We start from the raw sequence: 14148 nt of genomic DNA, 5'->3' as shown, positions 1-14148 counted from the left end.
TTAGAAGTGGAGTTGAAAGGAAAATGGAGAGATTAATGAAGGCACTGATCAGGATTGGAAAGTAGGAACAGGGAGTCGATTTCCTCCCTGGTTGCGTCTTTTCCTCCATAAACATTTATTAAGCATTTCCTATGAATCAAATAATGAAAAGATGAAAGAAGAAAACAGTTACGTTCCGTACAATCCTTTGTTAGTTTTGTGAACCGAAATCAGATTTTAAAGGTTCTTCAGTTACGCGTATCGCATGCAGTTAAATATGCAATCATGACAACTGATTGCAATAGAGGTTCGGGCATTTCGCCCTTCACGTCAAAAACTATGGTAAAAGCGCCGCAAGAGATTCACAGCCATGTGGTCTGCAATCACTGCTCGCACGCCAACATTTGTAGTAATTTCAGATTAGGAGCCTCGCATTTTTGTTATAATCCAAACTTTCCTACCTCCCCCCTGACGCCCAACGCTCCCGGCACCACTTCCCACCTCAATGCAAGCGTACCTCGCCGCCCCAAACACCCCCTTCCCTCCCCAACCAAATTAATTTTACTGGGCGAACAGGGGCGAAGAATAAGGAAGGAAGGTAGGGAAGACGGAAGAGAAGGAAGAAGGGAGGGACGGAGGGACGGACGGCTGGAAAGAATGCAATGAAGGAAGAAGAGACGCTGTCCTTTTCCCCCCAGGGTTTTCGGTTCCCTGCTCGCTCTCTCCACCCGCTGCCAAGGAGCATCTCCTCCCAGCTCGGCCCCCGCCCCGCCCCCTAGCGTCGGACCCCGCAGCCAGCGGCTGGCGCCTATCTCTTTAAGTGACAGCTGTGGCTCGGGTCCCAGTCCGGAGCTTGACGTCAGCGCCGCCGCCCCGGCTGCGAGGTGTAGTTAGCGCCACCGTCCGCGCTCGGGGCTGGCTGCGCGCTCGCAAGCTGCTGGGGCGGCGAGTTTTCTTTGCTCCGGCCCCTCCTCCCGCTCCCCCCCCGCCCTCCCGCGGGGAGCCGAGCGGCCGCCTAACAGCCTCTCGCAAGTCTCTCTCACACTTCCCCGCCGTCACCCCAAAGGAGCAGCCGCTCCTCCTCGCGCCTCTACCGCCGCCGCGGCGCCCGCGGAGCTCTTCTCCCGCGCTTCGCTCCCCCGATGGAGCTCGGGCGCCGCCGCCGCCGCCACCGCTGCCCCGAGCCCTGAACGGGGACGCCCCGGCCGAAGGAACGTGCCGCCCGGCCCGAGGGCGCACCAGGCACACGCCAAGGCCGAGGGCCGCCGAGGGTGGAAGGCGCGGGCTTCGGGAAGGAGAAAGTGCCGCTCTCCCGGGTCACTTGGCCGGCGGCGGGGGGACCATGGCTTTGAAGGACACGGGCAGTGGCGGCAGCACCATCCTGCCCATTAGCGAGATGGTCTCCTCGTCCAGCTCGCCGGGCGCGTCTGCGGCCGCCGCCCCGGGGACCTGTGTGCCCTCGCCCTTCCCCGAGGTGGTGGAGCTCAATGTGGGAGGCCAGGTCTATGTGACCAAGCACTCGACGTTGCTCAGCGTCCCGGACAGCACTCTGGCCAGTATGTTCTCGCCCTCCAGCCCCCGGGGCGGCGCCCGACGCCGAGGAGAGCTGCCCAGGGACAGCCGGGCTCGCTTCTTCATCGACCGGGACGGCTTCCTCTTCAGGTACGTGCTGGATTATCTGCGGGACAAGCAGCTCGCGCTGCCGGAGCACTTCCCGGAGAAGGAGCGGCTCCTGCGCGAGGCCGAGTACTTCCAGCTCACCGACCTGGTCAAGCTGTTGTCGCCCAAGGTCACCAAGCAGAACTCACTCAACGACGAGGGCTGCCAGAGCGACCTGGAAGACAACGTCTCCCAGGGCAGCAGCGACGCGCTGTTGCTGCGTGGGGCGGCCGCAGCCGCGCCCCCGGGCCCGGGAGCGCACGGCGGCGGCGGCGGCGGCGGCGGCGGCGGCGGCGGCGGCGCGCCGGACAAACGCTCGGGCTTCCTCACGCTCGGCTACCGCGGCTCCTACACCACGGTGCGAGACAACCAGGCGGACGCCAAGTTCCGGCGTGTGGCGCGCATCATGGTGTGCGGGCGCATCGCGCTGGCCAAGGAGGTCTTCGGGGACACGCTCAACGAGAGCCGCGACCCTGACCGGCCGCCCGAGAAGTACACGTCCCGCTTCTACCTCAAGTTCACCTACTTGGAGCAGGCGTTCGATCGCCTGTCCGAGGCTGGCTTCCACATGGTGGCGTGTAACTCCTCGGGCACCGCCGCCTACGTCAACCAGTACCGCGACGACAAGATCTGGAGCAGCTACACCGAGTACATCTTTTTCCGTGAGTTCCCGGTCTCCGCGTCTCCTGCTTCTCCCCGCCCCTTCGCCGACGCGCGGCGGGCTTGAGCCCGGCTGGAACCCCGACGGGGCCGGTGTCCCGGGCGGGAGCTGGTTAACTCGGCAGTGCGAGGGGCTTCCCGCGTACGGCGCCGTCACGCTGCAGACACAGTTTACGGTTTCGTCCCCAGTGATCCCCCTTTCGATTCCCGTCCTCTTCAGCTCGAGAGCACGCAATTCCCAACCAGCCCTCCTTCTTCTTAACTTCACTGATTTTGCCCTCACCCTGCCCTGCTCTTGGAGGCGCGGGGCTCCCTTCTGCCGAGGGCGGGGAAAAGACGGGAGCCCAAAGCTGGGCGCATAGGTCCCCTTCCTTCCTTCCCTCTCTGCTTCCGCGGAATTCCTGGGGGTTAACTTATGTGGGTCTCAGAGGGGTCCCTACAGAGGGCACTTTGGCATCGAGACATTACGGCGCACGCCAGGGTCATCTCCAGTTGGTGCCTGTCTGGCGCAGGGGCTTACAGTTACGGGTGTTTTCGGAAGTGGGCAACGAGAGAAGGGACCACCGTGCCTCCGGAGCTGCTCAGGGGGCCGGGGCGTGAGAGCAGCTGGTGGGAAAGAGGTGTCCGTCGACTCACAGAAACCTCAGATTTCCCCCACGCCAGTTGTCCGTAACTGCTGGGTGTTTTGAACAGTGGAGGGTGGAGGGAACGGGAGTTTGGATGTCTTCTGCGGTCAGGGTTGGAGATTAGGAACGGACGTGTGTGTGTGTGTGTGTGTGTGTGTGTGTGTGTGTGTGTGTGTGTGTGTGTGTGTGTGTGTGTGTCCTTTCTGTGCAGGGTTGGAGATTAGGAACGGACGTGTGTGTGTGTGTGTGTGTGTGTGTGTGTGTGTGTGTGTGTGTCCTTTCTGTGCACCTCAAGTGCAAAAGGGGGATCGAGTCCACTTTCCCGGGGGGAATGAAATGCCGTCGTTTTCTGAAATGAGAGAATGAGGGTGAGGATTCCGAAAGCATTTGGCATGGTGCCTTTTGTAGTGCGCTTCCGAAGGGGGGCCCTGTGGATCGTGTTCAAGGACTACACCAAATATCACTGGGGCTGGGGGGATGGGATCAGCACAGTAATCAGTGACGCTTATCAAACGCGGAGGGCCACAACCAGAGAGCTATTTGGGCAAATGAAAAGCCAGCTGGGATGGCAGCAGGAACATCATTTGGCAAACGGTTGTTCTTTGGCAAAACACAAGAAGCTTTAAAACTTGCCTGTAGAGTGAGGGAGAATATCATTGACAGCTTATGATAGAAATAGACCAGCTTTAATTGTATCTGTTGCTTTTGGTAATTCACTCACTGTTTGGGAACTAGGCAATTTATTGCACTTTATTTTGATTTGAGAAGTGGAAAGGACTTTTTTTCTTTTTTTGCACAGGTGCAAGCTTGATTGGAAGGTGCTCATTATATGTTCTAGTAACCTTGGAGATACGGTGACACAACACAGCACACAGGGCCTTAGTGTGAGATTGTCTTTTTGAATAGTGCTGGATTTCCTGTGAAAACCATTTCACAGAGAAGCAAAGAAAGTGCATGCTGTAGTGGTAGATAAAAATCTAATTCTCTTAATTATATCAAGGTATTATTTGTTGCACAGTAAAAAAGTTTGATAGAAAAGTTGCCTAAAGGAAGGTGATATTTTATTGCTTACATAAAATTGGGATTTCTTCAATAGATATTAAGTAATTAAAACATTTTTAGCATCACTGTTTACATTTTATCCTTTATCAGTGGGCCCTTTATTAGCATTTTAGCTCTTAAACATTTACGTCATTCCAACATGGGTGTATTTCCAAGCATTTTAGAAGATAAGATGAACTTTTGACTCTCTTTTGGCTAGAGGTTTTTGTTAGAGAAGATATGAGCATACATGCTCAGTGGTTAAGATTCTTGCATTTTGCGATCTTTCACAGTGTTGGCTTTCTTTTTCCCCTAGAGAGTTGTGGACTTGAACATGTTTATTTTGATTATAAAGAGAACATAGGTTGTCTCTAAATTTTCAAAGCACGTCCTTAAAATACTTTATTGCAGTGGGAAACTCATGCAATTTAACTAATAAGGTAATTTGAGAGATATTTGGAATTTAGGATATTTAACTTCTGGAGCCAGAAGAAGTGTGAAATAGAATAAAATATCTGTATTACAAATAACTATGTGCAGAGTACTCACATAACGAATGAGCTCTGAGCTTCATTCATAAAAGTCCTAGAAATCTAAGCAACCCACAGCCTTCTTCAGTGATTATTCTGTGGGGGAAAATACACAGTCCCAGGTTAAATAATGTTCTTCTGAAGTGGTATTCTAGTCATTGACTAACCAAATGTAATATAAAACCTATTTGTGATGTAAAATTTATCTTGAATCCTATTGTATATGCATTTATTTTATGTTTTGTATAGATTGTAGCATATTTTCACAGATTATTTTGCACAGGATTTCTTTTGATATTGGTGAATGAAAATACACTGTAAAATTTTTATATTTCCATTTCCTTCAGCTTAAATAATGGTATAAGTATACGAAGTATAATTATTTTGTTTAGCAGTCTCTATTTAAGAAAACTATTCAGTGTTATTCATAAAAACAAAATGAATGAACTTGTTTGTCCACTATGTTTTAGAGGTAGAAGGAGGTCTTACTATTTTTTATTTCCCCTTTGACACAGTTTTTTCAACAAATATTTACTTTAGTGTATAACATGTATCAGTCATTTTTACCCCTCTTAAAATTCTCCCTGTGTGTGAAATTAGCAGCATAAAGATGCTCTGAAAACTATAGAATTGTAGTTTATACACTGGAACATCAATTTCAGCTCCTTACTCCCTCTCCCCCTTTTGCCCCTGAATTTCTATATAGATGGGAAGAGAGTGGCAAATGGTTTGGTAATCCCAGACACTGCCGTTGCCAAATGTGTGATCTTGCTTAAATTATTTACTTTTTCTGAGTCTCTATTCTTCTACCTGTATTACAATGAGGGTTATTATAATACCAATTTTTTTTTAAGATTTTATTTATTTATTTGGCAGAGAGAGACACAGCGAGAGAGGGAACACAAGCAGGGGCAGAGGGAGAGGGAGAAGCAGGCTCCCCGCTGAGCAAGGAGCCCGATGCCAGGCTCTATCCCAGGATCCTGGGACCATGACCAGAGTGGAAGGCACACGCCTAACTGACTGAGCCACCCAGGCATCCCTATAGTACCAATTTTATAGGATTTGAGAATATAAGTAAAGTCCTTAGAACAGTGCTTGACATATAATAAAAGCTTAACAAATGTTAGCAGTTACAATTATAAGTCATATTATACCAAGATTATTATTCTTGTCAATATTAAATTTTAACTTTGTTATATACTAAGTAGAGTTGATTTGATTATAAAGTTAATTAGAAAATTATTTTGCAATTCAGTGATAACAATAAACTTTCAAAAGTTTGACATGACCAATCTAGTAACAATTTCTTTCTTGAAACTTGGATTTTTCAGGCCAAGTTCAAATCACCTAGGTTTGCCAGTCATACTACAGTTAGTTTTTTGGGTCAACTCCAACAGAACTCTTTTCTCATTCAGGGCCAAGAAGTGTTTTAATGCCCTCTACTAGGACTTGAAAGTTTGGTAATATTTTCTGACAAACACTGAGCTAGATTCATTATCTCTTTAAGTGCTGGTATCCAAGTCATTGGGTTCCAATGCTCAAGGTTATATACAGGCTATTAAACATTTAATACCAACTTCATTTGGCTGGATGGACACTTTTATCTATTCTCAGTGTTAACTCATTATTTTACCAAGTCTTTTAGACTCTGCAACCTATACTGATCATATTATCATTCCACATTACTCTTTTAATACTGAAGATTGTCTTTTCTCGAGGGAAAGCAGAGTGATTTCTGTTTTTTTTGTTTTTTTGGGTGGAGGGTGTCTGTTAAAGTGTGCTTGTGGCTGTTTTTAGCTGTATCTAGAAGACAAGGCATTTTATATTGGCATTGTACTACATCGACAATAAATAGTTATAGGCTTGGCATGTGATATGTAGACTACCCATAGTTAAAAATTATATATATCCTTTATTTCTCACAATCAGGTGTTTACAGATGGTAGTACTGCTCTTATTTCAAGTGCTTCCAGTTTTGTACTCCGTAGGTTGGTTGAGTAATATTTGGTGTGAAAGTATACATTTCTCTAGGATGCACTTGATATACTTTAAACTTGGTATACATTTTTTTTTTGTTGTGACATATGAGAGTGCCAGATCTAGGAATTAATGCTATTATTGAACTGAGCTGTGAATTCTGATTTGTCAAAATGGATTCTTATATCTACTCTTTCAAATCTGTTCTGATTTACTTGACTGTGTTGGGTTGAAGATAGCTAGTTGAGTTGAAAATATTCAAATAGCTATTTAGTCCTATGTTATAAGCTCTGTTGTATTCAAAGCTTTCTAACAAACATCTTCAAAAAGTTATTCTATTTAGATGCATACCTTTATTTTATTTATTTATTTTTTTATTATGTTATGTTAATCACCATACATTACATCATTAGTTTTTGATGTAGTGTTCCATGATTCATTGTTTGTGCATAACACCCAGTGCTCCACACAGAACGTGCCCTCTTTAATACCCATCACCAGGCTAACCCATCCCCCCACCCCCCTCCCCTCTAGAACCCTCAGTTTGTTTTTCAGAGTCCATCATCTCTCATGGTTCGTCTCCCCCTCTGATTTCCCCCTCTTTAAACTTTTATATTATTTTCTAGTCTAAAAGTGCTTCTACTTTTATCACCAAATGTTGTATGGAAAAGAATTTTGTTACTTCTTTTTTAAAAAGACTGTTCTTTTCCTCCTAAAGACTTACTAGTTATTTTTATAATTATAATGTGAAAATTTCTTTTGCAACCACATGACGGAATGACTTGAGTCAGTGGAGAATAAGCAAAAGGAACAGATAACTTTTTAAACACCAACATCCCGATTTCATGCAAACAGGTGAAGTAATAAAGCAGACAGAAAATGACCAAAACCCTGGGATACAGAAAGTTTGGAGGCTGTGCTATGGTCTTGGTTCCTGTTTAAGGGCATTAAACTTTTATGTCTGACATAGTACTGTCTCTAAACCTGATCTTTTTTTTTTTTTTTTAGACTTATTTATTTATTTGAGCGGGGGTAGGGGTAAGGGAGAGGGAGAGAGGGAATCTCCAGGGGACTCTGCGTTGAGGCCGGAGCCCCACACCCAGCTTGATCTCAAGACCCTGAGATCATGACTTGTGCTGAAATCAAGACAGGCGCCTCTAAACTTGATCTTTTTTTTTTTTTTTATAGGGTTATGACTTTAGCTTTCCCTGCTACCTCTACAGCTTATTATTGGTCAGTTGTTATTCAGATTATGAAGCTGAAAGACTAAATGACATTATAAGTTTTATTGACAAAGTTCTTTTACTTTTGTAGCTTAGATTGCCAGAACTCACAGTGTGTGTGTGTGTGTGTGTGTGTGTGTGTGTGTGTGTGTGTGTGGGCGCGCGCACGCATGCCTTAGTTTAAAAAAAATCCCCTGGAAAGAAGAGAAATAATCTGTGTGAAGATAAGCATCAATTATTATCTGTTCTACTGTCGTGAGTTATTAACTGGCATTCATAAAAAATGTGAAAATGATTGTCAACTTGTCATTTAAAAGTAGCTCTTGTTTGATTATGAAAGTAATACATGCAGTTTTAAGAATTTTATAAAAGAAAAGTAAAATTTAAAAAATCACCAACAGTAACTGCTAATAAAATCTTGATTTATTTTCTTCCAGTCTTTTTTCTATCCATTGTAGTTGTACTATACAAATGGTTTGTATGCTGTCTTTGTTATGTTTTGCACATTTATTATACTTAATGACATTTCCCCCATGACATTAACATTTTTACTGACATCTTAGATAATAAAAGTATAATACATGTCCTTTGCCACACAGTATTATAAATAAATGTTGATGTTAAATATTTTCCCTGTAAGCTTAGAAAAAAGTTGATTTTTTTTCAAAATACAGAACATGTAATAAAAAGAACATTTACTGTATACCTAATTTTTTTATGTGCTTTATACACATTACTTATTTACTTCTTCCTGAGCTTGGTTCCCTGCTACTCCAGTTAGGAAACTATGATTTGAGAAGGTTAAATAACATCCCTGGGTCATAGACCTATATGGGGCTGAGATGGAATTTGAATAGTTCTTACTTCAAAGCCCTTCCTCCTAAACATATAAAAACTATACCTGTTTCATGCAGTCAGTTTGACAAGTATATTTCAATGTCCGCTGAGTACTTAGAACTTAGTTCTACAAGCAAAGAAAGGTAGTGTGAACTATGTATGAATGAATCAAATATTTCTATGTTAAATTTCCATAAGAATACAGTAAATACATATTTTGTGTCTTTATTTGATAAAAGGGTTAATTTTTATTGCATAAGGCTACCATATTTATGAATGTTTTTTAAACTAAAGAAAAACCATTTGACTCAAAGTCATATTTATAAGTTTGATAAACTGACTTAAATTTAGACAGTGCTAAGGTAGTCACATACTCCTTTTCTATAGAAAATTCATTTTCACTTTGTGTATTAGAACTCATTTTATATGTTTATATGTTCTTTTCTTAGAAGGTGGCATAATGAAGAGGCCATTTTAGTTGAAATCAGTTTTGTTAATTACATATAGTCTGTTGGTTCTGGATATTGGTTAATGACATAAAATTATATACTTAGTATAATTAAGTTCAAAACAGTATTAAATACCAGCTGGGTGTTGAGATTGACTGTCCCTCTCTCTATATAATCTGTATATTATATGTATTGTATATAAATGTGTATTTGAAGTACTTGGAAAGTAGCATTTTAGATTACCCTTCAATTTATATTTATTTACAGGTGTCATTTTCAAACCCTTTTTTGAATTAACTTCAGCATATTTGAGTAAACTGTCAGCATTTAGGAGCAGCCACTATCCTGCAAGACATGCTGGTGGCTTTTCCAGTTGAGTTCATTCTTTTAGTAGTGAGAGGCTGTGCCATTGGAGGTTTTGAAAGGACTTGCCTAAAGATGAGAATAACTGTATTCATAGGATTTCAAAGTTACTCCAACAGATTAACTGCTTTACAAGTTCTGAGGGTAATGGTGAACCTCTCTAGCTGCTGACTTGATATACATGTCTTGTGCCTATCAGCTGTAAACTTCCCATCATTCACTTTTGTGTGGGAGCATTTCATGAAATCTAATTATCCTACAAGGCTAGTTATGTTTTGCACCTTCAAAACCAAAAGTAGTTGAAGTATTTTATGCTGAGCTTGTATTATTTACAAGGTTGTATCCTAACCCATTGGGTTTAAGTGTATTCCTTGGTATCATAGTCATGCAACACCGAGTGACCCTTGCTATAGAATCCTTTTGCATTTAGTCTCTGTGCTTGCCTCGGTGAAGAGTCCATACTGCATTTCCTACAATATGTAATTTCCTTTCTCTCTCTTTATTCCTTTCTTGATAGATCCCATTTTTCCTAACTTTATTGAGCTATAATTGATATGCAACATCTAGTAAGTTTAAAGTATACAACATGTTGATTTGATACATTTATATCTTGCAATATGATTACCACTATAGTGTTGGTCAGTACCTCAATATCACATAATTACCATTCTGTTTTTGGGGCCAGAACGTGTAAGATCTACTTTAACAACCTTCAAGTATATAGTACATTATTGTTAACTATAATCACAATGCTGTGCATTAGAATCCCAGAACTTAATCATCTGATAACTAGAAGTTTGTACCCTTCGACCAACATCTCCCCATTTCCCCCATCTGTCGGCCCTTGGTAACCACCATTCTGTACTGTTTCTACAAGCTTTTTCTTAGATTCCATGTATAATTGGTATCATAAGGTATTTGTCTTTCTCTGTCTGACTTATCTCACTTAGCATAATGCCCTCAAGGTGTGTACATGTTGTCACAAATGGCAGGATTTCTTTCTTTCTTTCTCTTGGCTAAATGATATTCCATTAGATACATACCACACCTTTTGTATCTGTTCATCCATTGATGGACACTTAGGTTGATTCCATATCTTGGCTGGTGTGAATAGTGCTGCAATAAACAGGGAGTACAGGTATCTCTTTGAGATCCTGTTTTCCTTTCCTTTGGCTCTGTACCCAGAAGTGGCTTTGCTGGGTCATGTGACAATCTCATTTCATATTGATCTTCTGCATTAGTCCTCTCCTTGAAAATTGACACCAAGTCTTCCTTTTGTGTTCTCAGCTCCCAGTGCAGTGGCTAGTACACATTAAACACTCAACAAATATTTGTTTTTTGAAAAAGAGTGCAAATTAATGAATGAACTAGATTATGTTGGCGGTTCCATTAAGGTAGTTACTGAATTAAGATTTAGTATCACTTCAATTTATTTATTTATTTATTTTAAAGATTTTTATTTTTTTGAAATGGCTCTGAAAAGACCCCATCATCATTAGTGAAATTTTACAAAAAATATTGAGCTAGAAAGTATAAAATCAATGTCAAAATATTATTAAAATAAGTTTATTCTAATTGGTTCTTCATTGCTTAGGAGAAAAATGTACTTTTCTAGGTTTTAGTGCTGGTCACTGGTCAATTTTGACAATTAACAAGAATACTGGTATTCACTGGTTATTGTCTAAACTATGGCATGTATTTAGGCAAAGCACCTCTTAATCAGACTCCATATTTATATTTCTGGTGAATGCATTTAGCTTTGATTTTTCAGCAATTTTGTGCAAGAGAACAAATTGTCACAGAGCCAGGTGGGCTCAAACATCATCATTCAGAATTTGGGCACTTGGCCAAAAATTTTAGGCTAGAAATTGGATTTAAATACATATTTCTACAATTTTGAAAAAACTGTGTTAGCTTTCTTTTTTTTTTTTAAAGATTATTTATTTATTTGAGAGAGAGAGAATGAGAGATAGAGAGGATGAGAGGGAAGAGGGTCAGAGGGAGAAGCAGACTCCCTGCCGAGCAGAGAGCCCGACGTGGGACTCGATCCCGGGACTCCAGGATCATGACCCGAGCCGAAGGCAGTCGCTTAACCAACTGAGCCACCCAGGTGCCCCTGTGTTAGCTTTCAACTCATTAGCTCCTATTGAAACTCTGCTACACATTTTGAATATAAGCTTTTTAGTTACTGAAAGTCCAGGTATTTGAAGAAAGCAGAGAGATCTAAGGCAGATCCTCACAGCCATTCAGAAGTAACTCCCATATTTCGACCTCTTCTCCTGGTTGGTGAAAACTGCATCTAGGATGTCTCTGCGGGTGGAGGGTAAGGATTCATACATATAATTCCAGTGATTTTTGTATTTTTAAGTTTAAGGGGTATAGTGTGTTACTTGATACATTTATATATTGTAATATGATTGCCCATGTAGCGATATTTATCACATTATGTAATTATAGTGCAATATTACTGTCTGTGTTCAATATACTGTGCCTTAGATCTCTATGGCTCATTTACTGCTGGTTATAGTTTGTACCCTTAAACATCATCCTCTTAGTGCTCCCCTCATACAGTCCCCTCGTAATCACCATTTTACTCCATTTTTTTTACAGGTTTAAGTTTTTAAGATTCCACATATAAGTGATATCATACAGTACTTGTTTTTGTTTGACTTATGTTGCTTAGCATAACATGCTCAAGGTCCATCCATGTTGTCACAAAGAGTAGTATATTCTCCTTTCTCATGGCTGAATAATACTATACTGTGTGGGGCGCCTGGGTGGCTCAGTTCGTTAAGCGACTGCCTTCAGCTCAGGTCATGGTCCTGGAGTCCCGGGATCGAGTCCCGCATCGGGCTCCCTGCTCAGCGGGGAGTCTGCTTCTCCCTCTGACCCTCCTCCCTCTCGTGCTCTCTATCTCTCATTCTCTCTCCCTCTCAAATAAATAAATAAATAAATAAATCTTAAAAAAAATACTATACTGTGTGTATGTACCACATCTATTTATATATCCATTGGTAGACATTTCCAGACATTTCCATCTCTTGGCTATTGTGAGTAATTCTGTGATAAACATGGGCATGAATATATCTCATCAAAATCCTGTTTTCATTTCCTTTGGGTATATACCCAGTAATGGAATTGCTGATTGTATGGCAGATTTTTAATTTTTTGAGAAACCTCCATATTGTTATCCTTAGTAGTTGGACCAATTTACATTCCCACCAACAAGGTATAAGGGCTCCTTTCTCACCACATTCTTGCCAACACCTGTTGTCTCCTGTATTCTGGGTGATAGCCGTTTAACAGATGTGAGGTGGAATCTCACTGTGATTTTGATTTGCGTATTTCTGATGATTTGTGATGTTGAGCATTTTTCACGTGCCTGTTGGCCATTTTGATGCCCTGTTTGGAAAAATGTTCTGTTCATTTTTAAGTTATTCTCTTTGTTTTTTGTTAAGTTAACTGAGTTCTTTATGTATTTTTGTTATTAACCCCTTTTCTAAGATATGCAAAAATTTTCTCCCATTCTGTAGGTTGGTTTTTCATTTTATTAATTTGTTGTTGTTGTTGTTGTTGTGCAGAAGCTTTTGAGTTTGATGGAGTCCCATTTCTTGATTTTTGCTTTTGTTGTTTGTGCTTTGGGCATCACATCCAAAATATCATTGCCACGACCAATATCAATGAGCTTCTTCCTGTGTTTTCTTTTCATTTTCCTAACATGTAAAAAAATACTGAAGTATAATTGACATACAATGTTATATTGGTTTCAGGTGTACAACATATTGATTTGACAATTCTATACATTACTAGATGCTTATCACAATAAGTGTAGTCACTATTTGTCACCATATGATGTTATTACAATATTATTGACTATATTCCCTGTTCTGTACTTTTCATTTTGGTGACTTCTTTATTTTATAACTGGAAGTTTGTAACTCTTAATCTCTTTGATTTGTTTTGCTCATCTCTCACCTACATCCCCTCTGGCAACCACCAGTTGGTTCTCTGTATTTCAGGCTCTGTTTGTTTGTTCATTTGTTTTGTTTTTAGATTCCACATGTAAAGTGAAGTCATATGGTATTTGTCTTTCTCTATTTGACTTATTTCACTTAGGTTAATACCCTCTAGGTCCATCCATGTTGTTGCAAATGGCAAGATCTCATTCTTTCTCATGGCTGAGAAATAGTCTATTGTGTACTTACCATATCTTGTTTATCCAATCATCTGTTGATGCACTTGGGTTGCTTCCATATTGTGGCTTTTATAAATAACGCTATAATAAATATAGGAGTGTGTGTGTCTTTTTGAATTAGCGTTTTTGTTTTCTTTGGGTAAATATCCAGTAGGGGGATTACTGGATCATATGGTATTTCTATTTTTAATTTTTTGAGGAAGCTCCGTACTGTTTTTCAGTGTTTACCCCAATTTACATTCCCACCAACAGTGCACGGGCATTTCCTTTTCTCCACATCACCAACTCTTGCTACTTCTTGTCTTTCTGGTACTAGCCATTCTCATGGGTGTGAGGTGATATCTCTTTGTGGATTTGACTTGCATTTCCCTGATGATTAGTGATGTTGAGCATCTTCTCAAGTGTCTGTTGGCCATCTGTGTGTCCTCTTTGGAAAAATGTCTGTTCAGATCATTTGCCCATTTTTTAATCAGATTTTTTTCTTGGTGTTCAGTTGTATAATTTTTTCAAATATATTTTGGGTATTAACCCCGTATTGGATATATCATTTGCAGATATCTTCTCTCATTCACTAGATTGCCTTTTTGTTTTGTTGATGCTTTCCTTTAC

General features: G+C 41.4%; 1 protein-coding gene across 3 annotated transcripts in view; it reads left to right on the top strand.

Annotated features, from left to right (window-relative positions):
* Window positions 1–1179: 1179 nt before the first annotated feature.
* KCTD8 (potassium channel tetramerization domain containing 8) overlaps window positions 1180–14148 on the top strand; it is a 234377-nt gene continuing 221408 nt past the window's right edge. For all 3 annotated transcript variants that reach the window (XM_027597442.2, XM_027597443.2, XM_027597444.2), the window contains exon 1: window positions 1180–2300. In XM_027597442.2, coding sequence (XP_027453243.2) covers window positions 1322–2300 — 979 coding nt within the window. In that variant the 5' untranslated portion in view covers window positions 1180–1321. The remainder of the gene's footprint in view (window positions 2301–14148) is intronic.

Source organism: Zalophus californianus, chromosome 2 (assembly GCF_009762305.2).
Source record: "Zalophus californianus isolate mZalCal1 chromosome 2, mZalCal1.pri.v2, whole genome shotgun sequence".
Taxonomy (NCBI): domain Eukaryota; kingdom Metazoa; phylum Chordata; class Mammalia; order Carnivora; family Otariidae; genus Zalophus; species Zalophus californianus.
The sequence above is the reverse complement of the archived record's forward strand: the minus strand, read 5'-3'. Positions and strand labels throughout refer to the sequence as shown.